Genomic DNA, 14,723 nt, shown 5'->3' with positions numbered 1-14,723 from the left:
GGTAGGTAGCCAATAACATCCATTACGTACAGTATCTCAGTTCCTCTTCCACAATCACAAGGGGAAGGCAGGGAGGCTTCCCAATTTTACAGAGGAGAACACGAGGCTCAGATGGTCCTAAACCTTCTTAGTTTATATCTCCCCTAGTTTCTCAGTAATTTTTTCATGGTGCCCCAGGCCAAAAGAAATATCTAACCATCCCATTTATAAATATTAGGTCCCAACAACTTAAGTATTTATGTCCTAATAGCTTATTAGCTGTTTGAAAAATATAATACACATAAATTGAAAGAAGACACTTATTTTTATTTCATTCTTAATCACAATTACTTACTAATGGGGTCATATGCACCTGCTGGACACTGCACAGTTTCTCATGCCTTGGAATCAAGTTGGACACCACTACCCTCATTTTCTGTTACACATTGATTTTCATACAATACTAGCTTTTTATTGTGACTGTGAAAGACCCAGCCTCACAAAAATATGAAATCATTGAAAGTATTGTAGTGTAATCTTATGTTGAAAGTGTGAACTACCGTACTAGTAGTTCATGTGGTGTCTGACAGATGTTGAGTTTCACTCTGTTTACTGTCTTCAGATTTTTAAATATCCTGAGATACCCATGTGAGTTCACTGTGGTGTACTGGGGCGCCGTGGCACACAGGTTGGGAAACACCAGTTTAAGTGATTTGCCCAAGGAAATACAACTGGGAGGAGGTAGAACCAGAATTTAAACTTTAATATTCTGACTCCAAGTCTTGCTCTTAAACCAATTTTAGTCCCCTTTCTAGAAGATCGTGTTTCCTCTGCCACTCAGACTTTTCATTTGAACTCAGGGTCCAGCAAGGAAAATAAGACCCACTCCAAGTCTTTAAAACAGAAGAAATGTAATATAGAGAATTACACTGGTGACAAAAGAGCTGGGAAGCCTAGAGGATAGTGAGGGAACCCGGATATGAGCAACAACATGAAGCCAGGACCACTCCTATCGCTGCAGGGACGATAGAAAAGATAGTATTATCGGGACTCAGACGCCAAGGGTGCCTGGTGGAAGCTGGACCCACAGTGGAGATGCAACCACTGCCAGAGACGTTTCAGAAAGGAGAAGAGGGGCAGGGGGGATGCTCCGATGTCTTCCCTTCCCCCTCCCCCAGTCTTCCCACCAGTGCCTCCCATTGGCCAAATCTACCTAGTAGTCAGAAAGCAAGGAAACCTGGAAAATATAGTCTTTTCTGATACAGAGCAGGGGAGGAGGGGCAGCGGACGGCTCTGAGCAAACAGGCAGTTGACTGGCACTATGAATGTAGTGTATACATGCCATTCATTCAAGAATTCCTTTAGCAAATACTTATTGAGGACCTACTAGGTGCCAGGTATCATGCTGGATGCTGGGGATACCATAATGAGCAAAACAGATCTGATCACTGCTCTTAAGGAGATCAGAGACTAATTAACATAGGAGAAACAGAATAAACACAGAACTATCTAATTTTAAAGTGTGTTAAATGCAATGAAGGAAAATATCACAGTGCTATGAGACAGCTAGTGATTTAGAAGAAGGGTGCGACCTCCCACCATTTTGTCCCATTAATTGACTCTTGAGGTGCATGTGTAGAAAACGTGTGTTCAGAAAACTTGTGCTTACAGAATATTTATATCTAGAAAAAGTTTATAGAAAGATATCGACTCATTCATATTTCAACTTAACACCCGCGTAATAGGGTTTTATTGTTCCAAAGCTGGGCATGTGATTGTGTGTAATAGTGTGTGTGTGTGTGTGTGTGTGAGAGAGAGAGAGAGACAGAGAGGGAGGGTGAGAACAGTACAAAGGAAGATTCCTTTAGAAAAACATTCTAAGGAGCCAGAGGGCTCACAGCAGCTAATCTCCGTCTTGCTGCCCAGGCCCCACCCCCCTTCCCTCTCATCATAACTTGTGATCTTAGAGGCATGAAAGAATTTGAGCCCCTCCCCCAGCCTGACCATCTCTGTTGGCTGCTCAGCCAGGCTCCATGTCAAATCCAGCTTGGGGCACAAACCCGAGGGCCACACAGGAGGTGGTGAGCTTGCAGGCAGGTTCCTAACCCAGTGGCCATGGGTGGCAACAGTGGGCAGCCTGGCATTCACACCTGTAAGTCCCTAGCTGAGGATGGCCCCTTTGGCTCCGTGGAGCCGCCCAAAAGATCCACGGGCAGTCTCGTCTTGCACAGCATGGCCATGTTTGGCCGGGAGTTTTGCTATGCGGTGGAGGCGGCCTACGTGACCCCAGTCCTGCTCAGCGTGGGCCTGCCCAAGCGTCTGTACAGCGTGGTGTGGCTGCTCAGCCCCATCCTGGGATTCCTGCTGCAACCTGTGGTGGGATCGGCCAGCGACCACTGCCGGGCCAGGTGGGGCCGTCGGAGACCCTACATCCTCACCCTGGGCATCATGATGCTCTTGGGCATGGCCCTGTACCTCAACGGGGACACTGTCACATCAGGTCAGTGGACTGCATGAGATGGGCAGGCAGGGAAAAGGGTCCTAGGGTGCAACTACATAGGGGGAGAATGCGAATTTCTTTATGTGACACTTAGAAATCTGAACAGATTCTCTCTCCTAGGTTACAATGAACATCCACCTTGGAATAACCCAAATTCTGTGGTTGGGGAGACTTGACTTTTGGAAACATCAGCGTACATTGCTTTTTTGTTGTTGTGAGGATTTTAAAATAGGATAAATTTTTACCTATTTTATCAAATTAAATATTTTTACCTATTTATCAATTGTGATGTTTTTTGAGCTCATTATGCCTTATTCAGTACTTTGTCAAATTAACCAGCTGCCAAATGGCTCCATGAATTTTTACAATAAATTACCTGTGTGTCTAAATAAGAGTTAATTCTGTTAATAGCTTTATGTGGAGCCTTTTAATGGGTGCTGAGCATCAGCCTGTCATCTCAAGGGGACATTTTTGCATTGCAAATTCTGGACAAAAACAAACGTGATGGTGATCACTTTTTCTAGCCATTAATCAGCCACCAATTAGTAATTGGTGGTAGTACATAAAAATTAAAAAAACGATTGTTAAACTTAAAAATAGCACACATTTTTAGATCATTAGCTCCCAGGCTAGCAGAATGGATGAAAATGAGGCAACATAATCAGTTATCATTTGTATATATTTAAGAGAGGGCATAAATACATAAATGTAGGATATACCTGGAATAATTCATAAAAAGCCTGATAAGAATAGTTGCTTCTAGGGAGGGGTACTGAAGGACTAGGGGTGAGAAGTAGAGGGTAGGCTTATTTTTCACCTATTTTTATACTGCAATCTTTTAAAACACGTACATATATTACACTTTATTCTTTTTTTTTTTTTTTTTTGTGAGGAAGATCAGCCCTGAGCTAACATCCGTGCTAATCCTCCTCTTTTTGTTAAGGAATACCAGCTCTGAGCTAACATCTATTGCCAATCCTCCTCCTTTTTTTTTCCCCAAAGCCCCAGTAGATAGTTGTATGTCATAGTTGCACATCCTTCTAGTTGCTGTATGTGGGACACGGCCTCAGCATGGCCGGAGAAGCGCTGCATCTGTGCGCGCCCGGGATCTGAACCCGGGCCGCCAGTAGCGGAGCTGGCACACTTAACTGCTAAGCCACGGGGCCGGCCCTACACTTTATTCTTAAGTGAAACTGAAAGCAAGGAAAAAGTTTTTTTCTCCAGCAGGAGATTGGGTGAATGAATTGTGATGTGTCCATAGAATGAGGATTATTTAGCTTTTAAAAATTGTGAAGCTGTTCTTCATTAATTGAAATGCAAAGAAATGGAGAGAGTTAGTTATAGATGAGCAGGTACAACATGATCCCATTAGTCAGTGCTCCTCACAGCGTGGTCCTCTGACCTGCAGCACTGGCATTACTGGGAGCTGTTAGAGACGCAAATTCCCAGGCCCCACTTCAGATCTACTGTGGAATCATGGGAGAATCACAGGAGACGGAGCCCAACAGTCTGTTTTAAAAAATTGTTCAAGTGATGGTTAAGCATGTTAAAGTTTGTGAAGCACTGTGTTAGGGCACGGGGGTACACCTTTATCCGTGTGTGTGCAAGTGCATAAGGGGATGGCACTGGGGGCTGGGGTTTGAATCATTTCCCTCAGCTTTTCTGCATCACTGGAATGGTTTTCAATAAACGTGCATAATTTTTTAAGCAGCTTTTTAAAAAAAGATATGATTCACATACTATAAAAGTCACCATTTAAAAGTGTACAACTCAGTGCTTTTTAGTATATTCTCAAGTTTGGGCAACCATCACTGTTATCCAATTCCACAACATTCTCATCACCCTGAAAAGAAACCCAGTAACCATGAGCAGTTACTCCCCATTCCCTCCTCCCCGCCAGTCCTAAACTGCTCAGTCAACTTTCTGTCTCCATAGATCTGCCTTTTCTAGACATTCACAGCCATAATTTTTAAAACCTCAGAAAATAATGAAGCTATTTTTATTTGGAAAAACAAAGCAAAATGAAAGCAAAGGGAGAGAACTTGATGACAGGAAGTTTTGGTGGAAATAAAAAATGTGGATCATTCTAAAGCAGGATTTACATGATGTATGTCTATTTCTCTTTTTAGCTTTGATTGCTGACCCAAGGAGCAAGCTGATTTGGGCCATCGCCATCACCATGATAGGGGTGGTTCTCTTTGATTTTGCTGCTGACTTCATTGATGGGCCCATCAAAGCCTACTTATTTGATGTCTGCTCCCATCAGGACAAGGAGAGGGGCCTCCACTATCACGCTCTCTTCACAGGTAGGGAATATTCCGGAAAGTCTCTCCTTCAGCTCCTCAGACAGGGAGGTGCTTCCACTGAAGCCATCCAGTGCCTCTGCACGTCCAAGTTTTTGAATGAATGGATCAGTTGATGGAACGCTCCCATCACGCGGGTTCTGTCTCCCGGTGCGTTTCTCTAAACGAAGTCAGCTTGTGATCAGGCTGTGGAGTTTTGCAAAGGAAGTTTACATGAGGGCTTTCTGAAGAACTATTTGTGGAGACATTTACAACTGAAATGAAAAGAGGCATTATGCACTTTTGGGTTTTTTTTTTAAATCAGTAATGTATTTTTTTTAAGACAGTAATGGAGCATCAGTATCACTTAGGAGCTGGTTAACAATGCAGCTTCCTGGGCCTCTCCTCCAGTTACTTTGATTCAGTGGGTTTGGGGTGGGGCCCAGAAATTTGTGTTTTTAACAAGTACTCCAGATGATCCTGTGGCAAGAACCACATTTAAAACCAAAAGTTGAAACAAACCAAGCAAATTAAAAAACTCTCATGCCTTAGAGATTTCTTAGTTATATTAAGAGTTGACATTTCCTCAACTTCCTGGTTTGAAAAAAGCCAAGCCAGAAGGACAATGGGGGGCTCTCTTCATTTTGTAGGGCTGTTGCCAGTCTCCTTTGGTTGCCATTGGGTCATTCATTTAGAGCAATGCTGCTAATGTTCAACACGCATTTGTAGAGCGCCAGTTAGGACTGTTCTGGGACTTTGGGGTTATACATGAGGCTACCACGTGATCCTGGCCCTTGAGGATTTTTGTATCTGGTTGGGGGGGACTCGATTAGTCCACCTTATTTGGTTGTCTTCATAGGCTAGTCAAAGAATTTATTTTATGTTTTGATATACGGCATTCTATCTCCTCCCAAGGCCAGGTAGGTCTCATGAGAAGCACGATCTCGAGTTTTGTGGTTTATGTCTCCATAGCCAAGAGCCTAGTGGAAGCTGTTGGGTCAGTATTTATTGTCTGAGCAAATATTTGGTGAATACTGAGTAATGGTGAACACTGAAAGAATGGGGCTGCCCGGCAGAGAAAGTAGTCCCTCCTCGCTTTAGAAAAGGTGGAGTAGCAGGAGTCCAGTCTGTCACTGGATCGGATCACCCTGTTTACAGCCACAAGGTCCCAGAATAGAGACTCAAGCTGTATTCTCCTAACTTAAATCCCATAATTCCTTCCGCTGTATCATAATTTGCTGAAATTAATTACACAAGGTCATGGGAGACTTTTTGGCTTATAAACATGACACATTGAGAGTTTTATCGCTCTAAAGTACTTTGGGCAATGTGGCCACCCCCACACTTACTAGCTTACGCACATGCCCAGCTTACGTCAGGGTTAGTTTTGGCCAAACGATCTCTGCTTTGCTGCCTCTGATATCTAAGATTGAACTCTGTATTTTGGAAACTTTTCCAAGGCTAACACAGGATAGCATTTCTGTGAATTTGAGAAAATATTTGGAGGTTTTCTGTTGATATTAGCATAAGATTTGATCTCAGCAAACACATGTAAATTTGTTATTACCTTGGTTCAGGCTATATCTCATCTGAGTTTTAGTACTTATTCCTTAACTGTTTATCCAGTCTATAATTTCTTCCTATTCCAACTGAACCAACACATAGCCTCCAGATTCATATTCCTAAAAGAAATCTATGACCAGGGCACTCTCCTGCTCAATGACATGCAATGGTTTCCCATTTGCCTGCTGGATGAAGAACAAATTTCTAGACAGGGTTCAAAGCTTCCCACAATCTATTCCCATCCTACTCTTCAAGCTTTACTTTCCATCGCTCCCTCCACACTCTCTGTGTTCTGGAAAATTTCCCAACATGTTCCTAGGGGCAGAGGCCAGGTCTGATTTACTCACTGTGTCCCTTGGACCTCCAACATGGCCTGGCACATCATAGGTGCTCAAAATAAATATTAATGGAACAAACAAAGGAGCCTGCCCATTCCTTTCCAGCTTCTGGGTGTTTACTCACACTGAAATTCCCTTCCCCCCTTTCTGCCTGTGAAAATCAAAGCAACTTGGAAACTTTCACCCACTTCCTAGGGAGAAGGCCACTCTCTTCTAAATTGCAGGCAAGCTTAATTTCTACTTGGTCAGGGACTCTACCCACAAAATAATCAAAGCACAAAAGTTTATCAAGTGGATGAACATAAAAGTATCAATGAGGTAGTTAACTCCAGCAGGAGGAGATGGTAGAGGTTACAGTGCACCATATACATGCCTGAATTTCACCTCCCCTTGGGGCCTGTGTGGTCTCTTCAGGCTGCCATAACAGAATACCACAGACTAGGTGGCTCAAACAACAGAAATTATGTTCCTACAGTTCTGGAGGCTGGAAGTCCAAGATCAACGTGCCTGCAGGGTTGGTTTCTGGTGAGACTTCTCTTCTTGGCTTGCAGATGGCCACCTTCTTGCTGTGTCCTCACATGGTCTTTCTTCTGTGTACATCTACTCCTGTTGTCTCTCCCTCTTCTTATAAGGACACCAGTCCTATTGGACTAGGCCCCACTCTTATGCCCTCATTTAACCTTAATTACCTCCTTAAAGGCCCTATCTCCAAATACAGTCACGCTGGGGGTTAGGGCTTCAACATATAAATTGGGGGAGGGACACAGTCCATAATTGGGCTCTTTCACGTTTACCCTTGTGCCCACTGAGCCCAGCTCCTAAAGGTTAAGAAAGGTGAGCTATGGAGAGAACATATCCACCTTTCTCTCTGTTCCCTCCTCCCTCAATCCCTTTCTTTTTCCTTCTTAGCATATTGGAGATATTCGAGGATTTTCAAATAAACAGCAAAAACACAAAAGGTTTTTTTATGTTCATAAGAACAGCTGAAGACCCTGAATATTGAGTCCAAATCTAGTGGTTCTCATGCATACTGCCCCTTTTAAAGTCTTCTAAAATCCTTCTAGCCTCTGTCCTTGGAAGGAGGGGCAGTTGGTGGCAAGAGGAAATTTGACACCCTCCCCCCCAGGGAAACATTTTACCACCTCCCAGTTTAAGTAAACAGTCCAGTTCCAAAGGGCTATTTTCTTATAACCGCTTGGCTTTTGTTATTTTCTACCTTCCATTCTAGTTATTTTTATATATTTCTAATCACCCTGATTACACCATAAACTTCTTGAGGGAAGGGATTACCCGGAGATAACGTATGTATGAATGAGTGAGATGCTAAGGGATATATGAATGAGAGAAATGAGCTTTTATGTTATTGACTATCTATTTGGGGGATTGGTACTGCCACGCAAAAATCTAGGCTGACTTCCCTAAAACCTTACCACGCTCCTAGCCCTCTTCCTCATCATCACTTGGCATATGTTCAGGGAATGCACTGGTTAGAAAGGTGTTTGGTTGCAAGTAACAAAAGCCCACATAACAGTGGCTTAAACCCACAGAGTTTTATTTTTCTCACATAACGTGAAGTCTGGAAGTAGGTGTCTGCTGGCTTTTGGTCAGCAGCTGGAAGATGTCAGGGCAAGTAATGTTATGTTCCTTTGGTTGTTTCATCTATATGTTACCTCCTGGATACAAGATGGCTGCCACAGGCCCATAAATCATGTTTGTTTCAAGGCAAGAAGAAGGGAGTGGGAAGTCAGGGGAGCAGGAAGGAGGAAAAGGAAAGACCCTTACCAACCAACACTGTCTCTTTTAATGAAGAAAGCAAAAGCTTTCCTAGTACTCCCACAGACTTCTGCTTGTTCCTCATTTGGCAGAATTAGGTCATATGAGCACCCAGGGGCTCGGAAGGTGGTTGGAGGTTGGAAAGTAAGGGGTACCTTTGAGAGAGGGGGCGTATCCCTGAACCAAACTGGGATTCCGTTAGCCAGGAGGAAGGGGTAATTATTATTGAAAAGGCCAAAACTAGTAGCTATCATGTAGAATACAAACATAATTGAGTGTTAGCCTATTGAGTACAATCGGAGACCAAGACTATTGTAAGAAAGTGAAAGCCAGAGCTTTCAAAGCCCCATCTATTAGTGTATAATTGAGAGGCAATTACATTTTAAAGTTATACTCCCATTCACAGTTTTACCTGATCTGCACTTTTATTATAGTACCATTCACCCTCTCCCCTGTATTGTGATTCACTCTATTTATCTATCGCTTCCACGAAATTTGTAAACTCTCCCGTGAAGGTTCACCTGCAGATTACCCAGGGCTTTTCACTCATTGCCTTGTTGGTAGCAGGCACTTAGAAATGTTAGCTGTGTAAAAAGAGACTCAGTTTCATAACCCTGCTTGTTTGTCATGCAGTTTTACATCAAGTTAAATAAACTGCGTGGCAAGTTGCATCAGTCAGACGAATATGCTCATTGGAGTTACCTTGCTTTGTCTTCTGACCAACACTGAACTCTGAACCTCAGCCAACTCTCTCTGGCCATAGGGGGACCACTGAGGGCATGTGGATGGCTCAATGCAAGTTCTCTCCCCTACTAGAAAAAAACAACTGAAAACATCTTCCTCTTATAAAACAGTACAGTGAAGTCTTACCTTTTTTAAGGCTTAGATTCTAAAGCCTCTACCTAGGTGATAATCACAGAGAGTCTACATTATTCGTAGACATCTCTCAAATCACCCATAAAATACAGCATGACTTGTTTTGTGTATACAGTCCTGCATAGTGATGGATGCATGTAAATACATCTGCAGGTTCATCGCCTCTTTAATGTTTACTCTCGGATGTGGGCTCAATGAATGGAATAGCAGACAGGATCACCCATGTTATTTACAATGTTATTCTTGTCTTTCTTGCTCTCTCTCTCACTCCCTCTTTTCAAAGTATGAATAGTTGAATTCTGTTAAGTTAAATGTGAATGTGTGACCCCACCATGATGCCCTTGCTCTGAATGGAAGACCACCTTAAAAGATGGGGTGAAAAACAACAAGCAGGGCATTATCACTCTGCCCTGTCCTCCTGAATTTACACGAACTTGGTGGAGAGATGACTACAGCATTCTGCTTGGAACAAGCGTTTTCTGATGAAGGCGTGTTCCGTGTCAGGGCCCATTTTGATTTCCATCAACAGCAAGATATCATTCACCCAAGGAATCCAATCATCTGAGTAAATTGAAGTTCTTATTATTTATTTCAGAGCTGTAGTCCAGGCCCAACAATCCCAAATGCTTTGCAAATAAGTGTCAAAAGGTTCATTGCCAAAATATTTCCCAGCATATTCCTGATGTTCCTTTTTGTTAGAGAAAAGACTCTATTGCCTTCCAGGGGGACATTTTAGTCCTCCAGCTTCTTCCGCCTCTTATGTTTAAAGGTAACTCTACCAGCCCTCCATCCCTGGTGTATGTGGTAGCTGTGGTGGGTTTGGTGGATCCACCCACGTCCTCTCACCCCATGCCTTCACTTTTGGGTGCTTCTGGGGCTACACTCCCCGGTAGGAAATTCCTCCTCTGTGTCAAAAGGCTTCTAATGGAGCGTATTTCTGCTAAAGTGAACCACAGGCCTTGCTGTCCTTAGCAGTGGGCTCTTTCCTGCAACAGGAGGCTGGGATGAGGCAGGATGGGAAAGGCTGTACTGGTTCAAATCCTGCCTCCTCTTCTTAACTGCCTCGTGGCCTTACTATTTCTGAACGTTTGTTTTTTTCATAGGGTTGTGAACCTTTACACAATGTTAGTTATTAATATCCTGGCAAATGGTCCCAGGCCCAGAGCAAGGAACCATTTAAAAGGATTCAAGACCAAATGTCCACATTTACTTGATTTCCTCCACCCCCACAGGGCTTGCCAAAGTTTTATTTGTAGTGACTCAATGAGGAACTTGCCCCTTGTACATCTTTGGAAGAAGAGTGGGTAACTTGTTGAACTCAGCCTCTTTTAACTTTTGTTTTTTTAATACTTTAAAGTATGCATAAAAATGCTAATGTAACAAATGCTCTGATTAGAAATAATTAAGGACTAAGAAGAGTCTTAAAAATGAGGTTTAGACATGGGTGCCTTTGACCAAACCTTTTCCATAAGTAGAAAGAAGCTGCATTTCATGTTAGAGTCGATTTTAACCTTTTCGCCTTCATGAATAGTTGCCGTATGAGTGGTTTTCTTTTATCAACTGGGTTCCCTTTGAAGTTTCCGCCCCTGGTGAACTTTCACATGTCCTCATCTGGGCAGCTTGCAAAGGATGCGGCCAGAGCAGAAACCAAGGATACAGGAATTTCAGCTATGTAGGTGGCATGGATGACATAGGGCCAAACAGTTAACGTCTCCAAGCTGCCATTTCTTTTCCATTCAATTGTGATCAATGCGCCTCTCAAAGAATCTCAAAGGCAGGTGAGAAGGGGGCGTCTGGGGGGATTTTTCCTTGGCTCTATCCTATGCCTGAAAGCTCTTCCCCAGATACCAAATCAGCTTGGTTTGCTTCTTCACTTTGTTACAATCTCTGTTACCAAGCCCCTCAGTGATGTGTTCAGCATTACTTGACGATATATTATTTATTCATGCCTTTACTGCTTCTTTCTGCCTCTCTAACCAACATAGAAGCTCCTTGAGGGCGGGAACGTTATCTTTCCTATTTGTTGCTGTGTTACCAGTGCTTAGAATAGTTCCTGGAATATGCTCAAGAAATACTGGTGGGATGAATATTTTATTTTAACATCCTCATTTTACCTGTCAGGAAGCCGTGATGCTAAGAGGTAAAGTGACTAACCCAAGGTCCCACAGCTGGGTAGTAGTAAACTAGACTAGGGGCAAAAACAGACCAACCTACCAGCCAACCAACCAACTGACCAACCAGGCAACCAAAGACATGGTTCATGTTTTTGTCTGGATTCCTCTAAAAGCTGAGCGCCAGAGAGAGTTTGTATGCATGTAGTTTACTTAGGAAAGGATTCCAGAGAGCAAGAGAGAGGAAATGGTAGAGTAGAACAGGCTGATACAAGAAGCATTACAGAGTTGGCCTTTGCTCCAGGTGGCTGCCCTCCATCTCACCAGGGCCCTCTGAGGAGCCTAATGGAGTGCCTCTCAGAACTCTCCATCTGGGGGATCAAGGCGGGCGGATTAATCCACTGACTCCAGTCTGCACTGGCCAAGGGGGTCCCATGGGTGTTAACCTCGCTTGTGTGAGCGCTGAACCCACTTGAGTGTGGATTCCCTCAGGCAAGTCGCTGTCTGGATGCACCTGAGCAAAGGTGGCCAAAGCTGGCTTAGAGCTGGTCTCTGTAGCAGCTGCTGGAAAAAGGGGTGGGGGCCACTGAGAGGACCTGCAGTGTCACCAAGGGCTGTCCAATTCAGTCCATGACTTCCAGGCCTGAGCTTTTTCACTCTTAGTGCAGGTGCTCTGTGCTACTTAGGAGGAGTTAAAACATTTTGCAAAGTACTCAGTAATTTACCTTACAGTGAAATGAGCTATTGCAACTCAGAACTAAAGATATTAGTTCTGTCAACTTCAAGCAACTCAAGGTGGTCACAAATGGCTCCAAAACTAGGCCAAATAATGACTTGACGTTGTAGTCATTTCTAACCCTTAAGGAAAAAAATGAGTCAGATTTAATGTGTCGTGTCATAAAATGAGAAGTTTCAAGAATCTTATCTGAACTGAGGTAGCCATAGTCATTCATATGTTCAAATTGAGAAACTTGCTTTTGGAAAAATGACGGGATAATTAAAGTGAATGCTTTTGTGTGAACCATTATTGCATTAGACACAGTAGCACACATTAGCAGCTTTCAGCAGGAACCCAAATCGTGATCTGAGTGCGTTTGCCCTCTCTGGCAAGTACATTCCCCCACTTCTCGGCATCTGTTTGTTTAATTAAGGAGAAGGATATGATTTTGGCATTGCTTTCATGCAAATTTTCTAGCTTACAGCATAGCTAAAGCTCAGTAATGGAAAATTTTGGATGACTCTTTTGTCTGGAATGGATGTGAATCCCAAACCCCAAACTTAAATTAATTTAATTGCTTCTGTGTTGAGCCCCATTACCACAGGATGGTGAAAACTTAGTCTCAGTCAGTTTGGAATGTTCTCTTTCCCCAAGGATTGCATCTAAGTTGTGGGGGCTTAGAGTGCAAGGGCTTGGGGGCAGGGAGGATCTGGGCTTTAGTGTCCTCTAGTCGCACTGGCGTTTACTGGAATGTCCATCATCCCACCGCATCTCAGTGGTCAGGCTGAACTGGTCACAAGTGAGTTCTCTCTCATTCTTGTTCATAAGGCCCCTTCAGAACCACAGGATTCTTGGCTACCCCATGCCACTCTGCTCTTCCCATACATTGCCAGTGTAAGGTGAACTCTGTGAGCTGCAAAGTTTCTGTGCTTTGGTTTCCTTGTCTCCAAAATAGAGATAAAAATAGAGTTGATCCTCATTATTCATGGATTCTGTATTTGCGAATTCACCTACTCACCAAAATTTATTTGTATCACCAAAGTCAATACTTGTAGCTTGTTTGCAATCATTTGTGGACATGTGCAGAGGGTAGGGGGAGGATTTGAGTTGCCCAATGTGCTTATTCCCAGCTGAGGTAGATCAAGGTGACACTCTGCCTTTTTGTTTTGGCTCTCATACTGCAAACGTGTCCTTTTTGTCGTATATTGAGTGTCAAATATTTTTGCATTTTTATTCTTTTTTTGGTGATTTCACTGTTTAAAATGGCCCCAGATGTAATGCTGAAATGCTGTCTAGGGTCCATAAGTGCACAAATGTTGTGTTGTGACTTATGGAGAAAACATGTGTATTAAATAAGCTTTGTTCACATATGAGTTATAGTCCTATCGGCCATGAGTTCAATGTTAATGAATCAACAATATGTATTAAGTAAGATATCTTTAAAGAGAAGCACACATAAGGTTATGTGTTGATCAACTGATGAAAATGTGACTGGAGGCTTCCAGGAATTAACTCTGTATTTCCTTTCAGAGCAGTAGTTTACTGTTCACGAATTTAGTGTTTGTGGAGACTTTCTAGAAAATAACTACCACTACTAATAAGAATCAACTGTAGTACCTTCCTGAAAGGGTTGTTGTGAGGATTGGATGAGTGAATACATGTCAAACACTTAGAACAGTGCTCGACTATCTAGACCCACTGCATGGCCATTTCTTCCTTGAGGTCTTATTGCCCACTTGCATCTGCCCAGGAAATGAGGCATTGGACCCTTCTGTTCTTGGATCCCCCAAGCCATCTACAGGAGTTCTGCTCCCCACCTCCCACTCTCCAACCCCAGGTAGGCCCAAAGAGCAAGGAACAGAACTACCTTTGCCTTAGGGATTCACCAATATATGTTCTCCCATCACACATGCTCTGCCTAGTCTGGGAAGCCCTGCTCTTTAATCACTTTTTCTCCTGAATCTATCATCTATGCCTTGGAGCCTAAGGGCTTTTGAAACTCAGAAGCAAGGAGACATATTCTTCTTTCTCTGCTTTCCACTTTCGTGTGCTTCCCCCAGAGCAATGCGACATCCTGGCTTAGCTTGAATGTGAAGGAAGGGCCCGACAGACAAGGAAAGACCAGGGGCAGTGGTGGGTAGACGGAAACAGTGGTCAATACTTTAAATATGTTATCTCACCATCTTTTAAGGGATAAGTTGTCTTGCAAATCTAAAGAAATGTCTGGTCTGCTTGTGTCTTCTCTCTTTGACCAGAGCATATGTGTCATTTTGACTGATTTTCCTTGTACTCTCAGCCTCTAAGAGGGAAGGTCACATCTGTCTCGTTCATTGCTGTATCCCCAGTGCCTAGCACAGTTCTTGGTGAGAGTAGGTGCTCCAACAATTTCTACTGAGAAACAAATGGGGTCAAGGACGCACATACACACACATGTACACATACACACTCATACGTACTCAGTAACTGGTACTTAATGTTGAGTCTCCAGGGTTTAGTGTGTATGTGTTTGGTGTAGGTAGGGACCTGATCTGACACTTTCATTTCTCTTTTTTCAACACGTAGAAAAGAGTCAGAATTACTGTG

The 14,723-nt window shown here is 43.2% G+C and overlaps 1 protein-coding gene across 2 annotated transcripts in view; it reads left to right on the top strand.

Annotated features, from left to right (window-relative positions):
• Nucleotides 1–1,796: 1,796 nt before the first annotated feature.
• SLC45A2 (solute carrier family 45 member 2) overlaps nucleotides 1,797–14,723 on the top strand; it is a 31,376-nt gene continuing 18,449 nt past the window's right edge. For both annotated transcript variants that reach the window (XM_004422712.3, XM_014781570.2), the window contains exons 1-2: nucleotides 1,797–2,479; nucleotides 4,609–4,785. In XM_004422712.3, the coding sequence (XP_004422769.1) occupies nucleotides 2,095–2,479; nucleotides 4,609–4,785 (562 nt within the window). In that variant the 5' untranslated portion in view covers nucleotides 1,797–2,094. The remainder of the gene's footprint in view (nucleotides 2,480–4,608; nucleotides 4,786–14,723) is intronic.

The sequence above is a fragment of the Ceratotherium simum genome, chromosome 18, assembly GCF_057802395.1.
Source record: "Ceratotherium simum simum isolate JZ-2026a chromosome 18, ASM5780239v1, whole genome shotgun sequence".
Classification (NCBI taxonomy): domain Eukaryota; kingdom Metazoa; phylum Chordata; class Mammalia; order Perissodactyla; family Rhinocerotidae; genus Ceratotherium; species Ceratotherium simum.
Note: the sequence above shows the minus strand (reverse complement) of the source record. Positions and strands in the feature narration are given on the sequence as shown.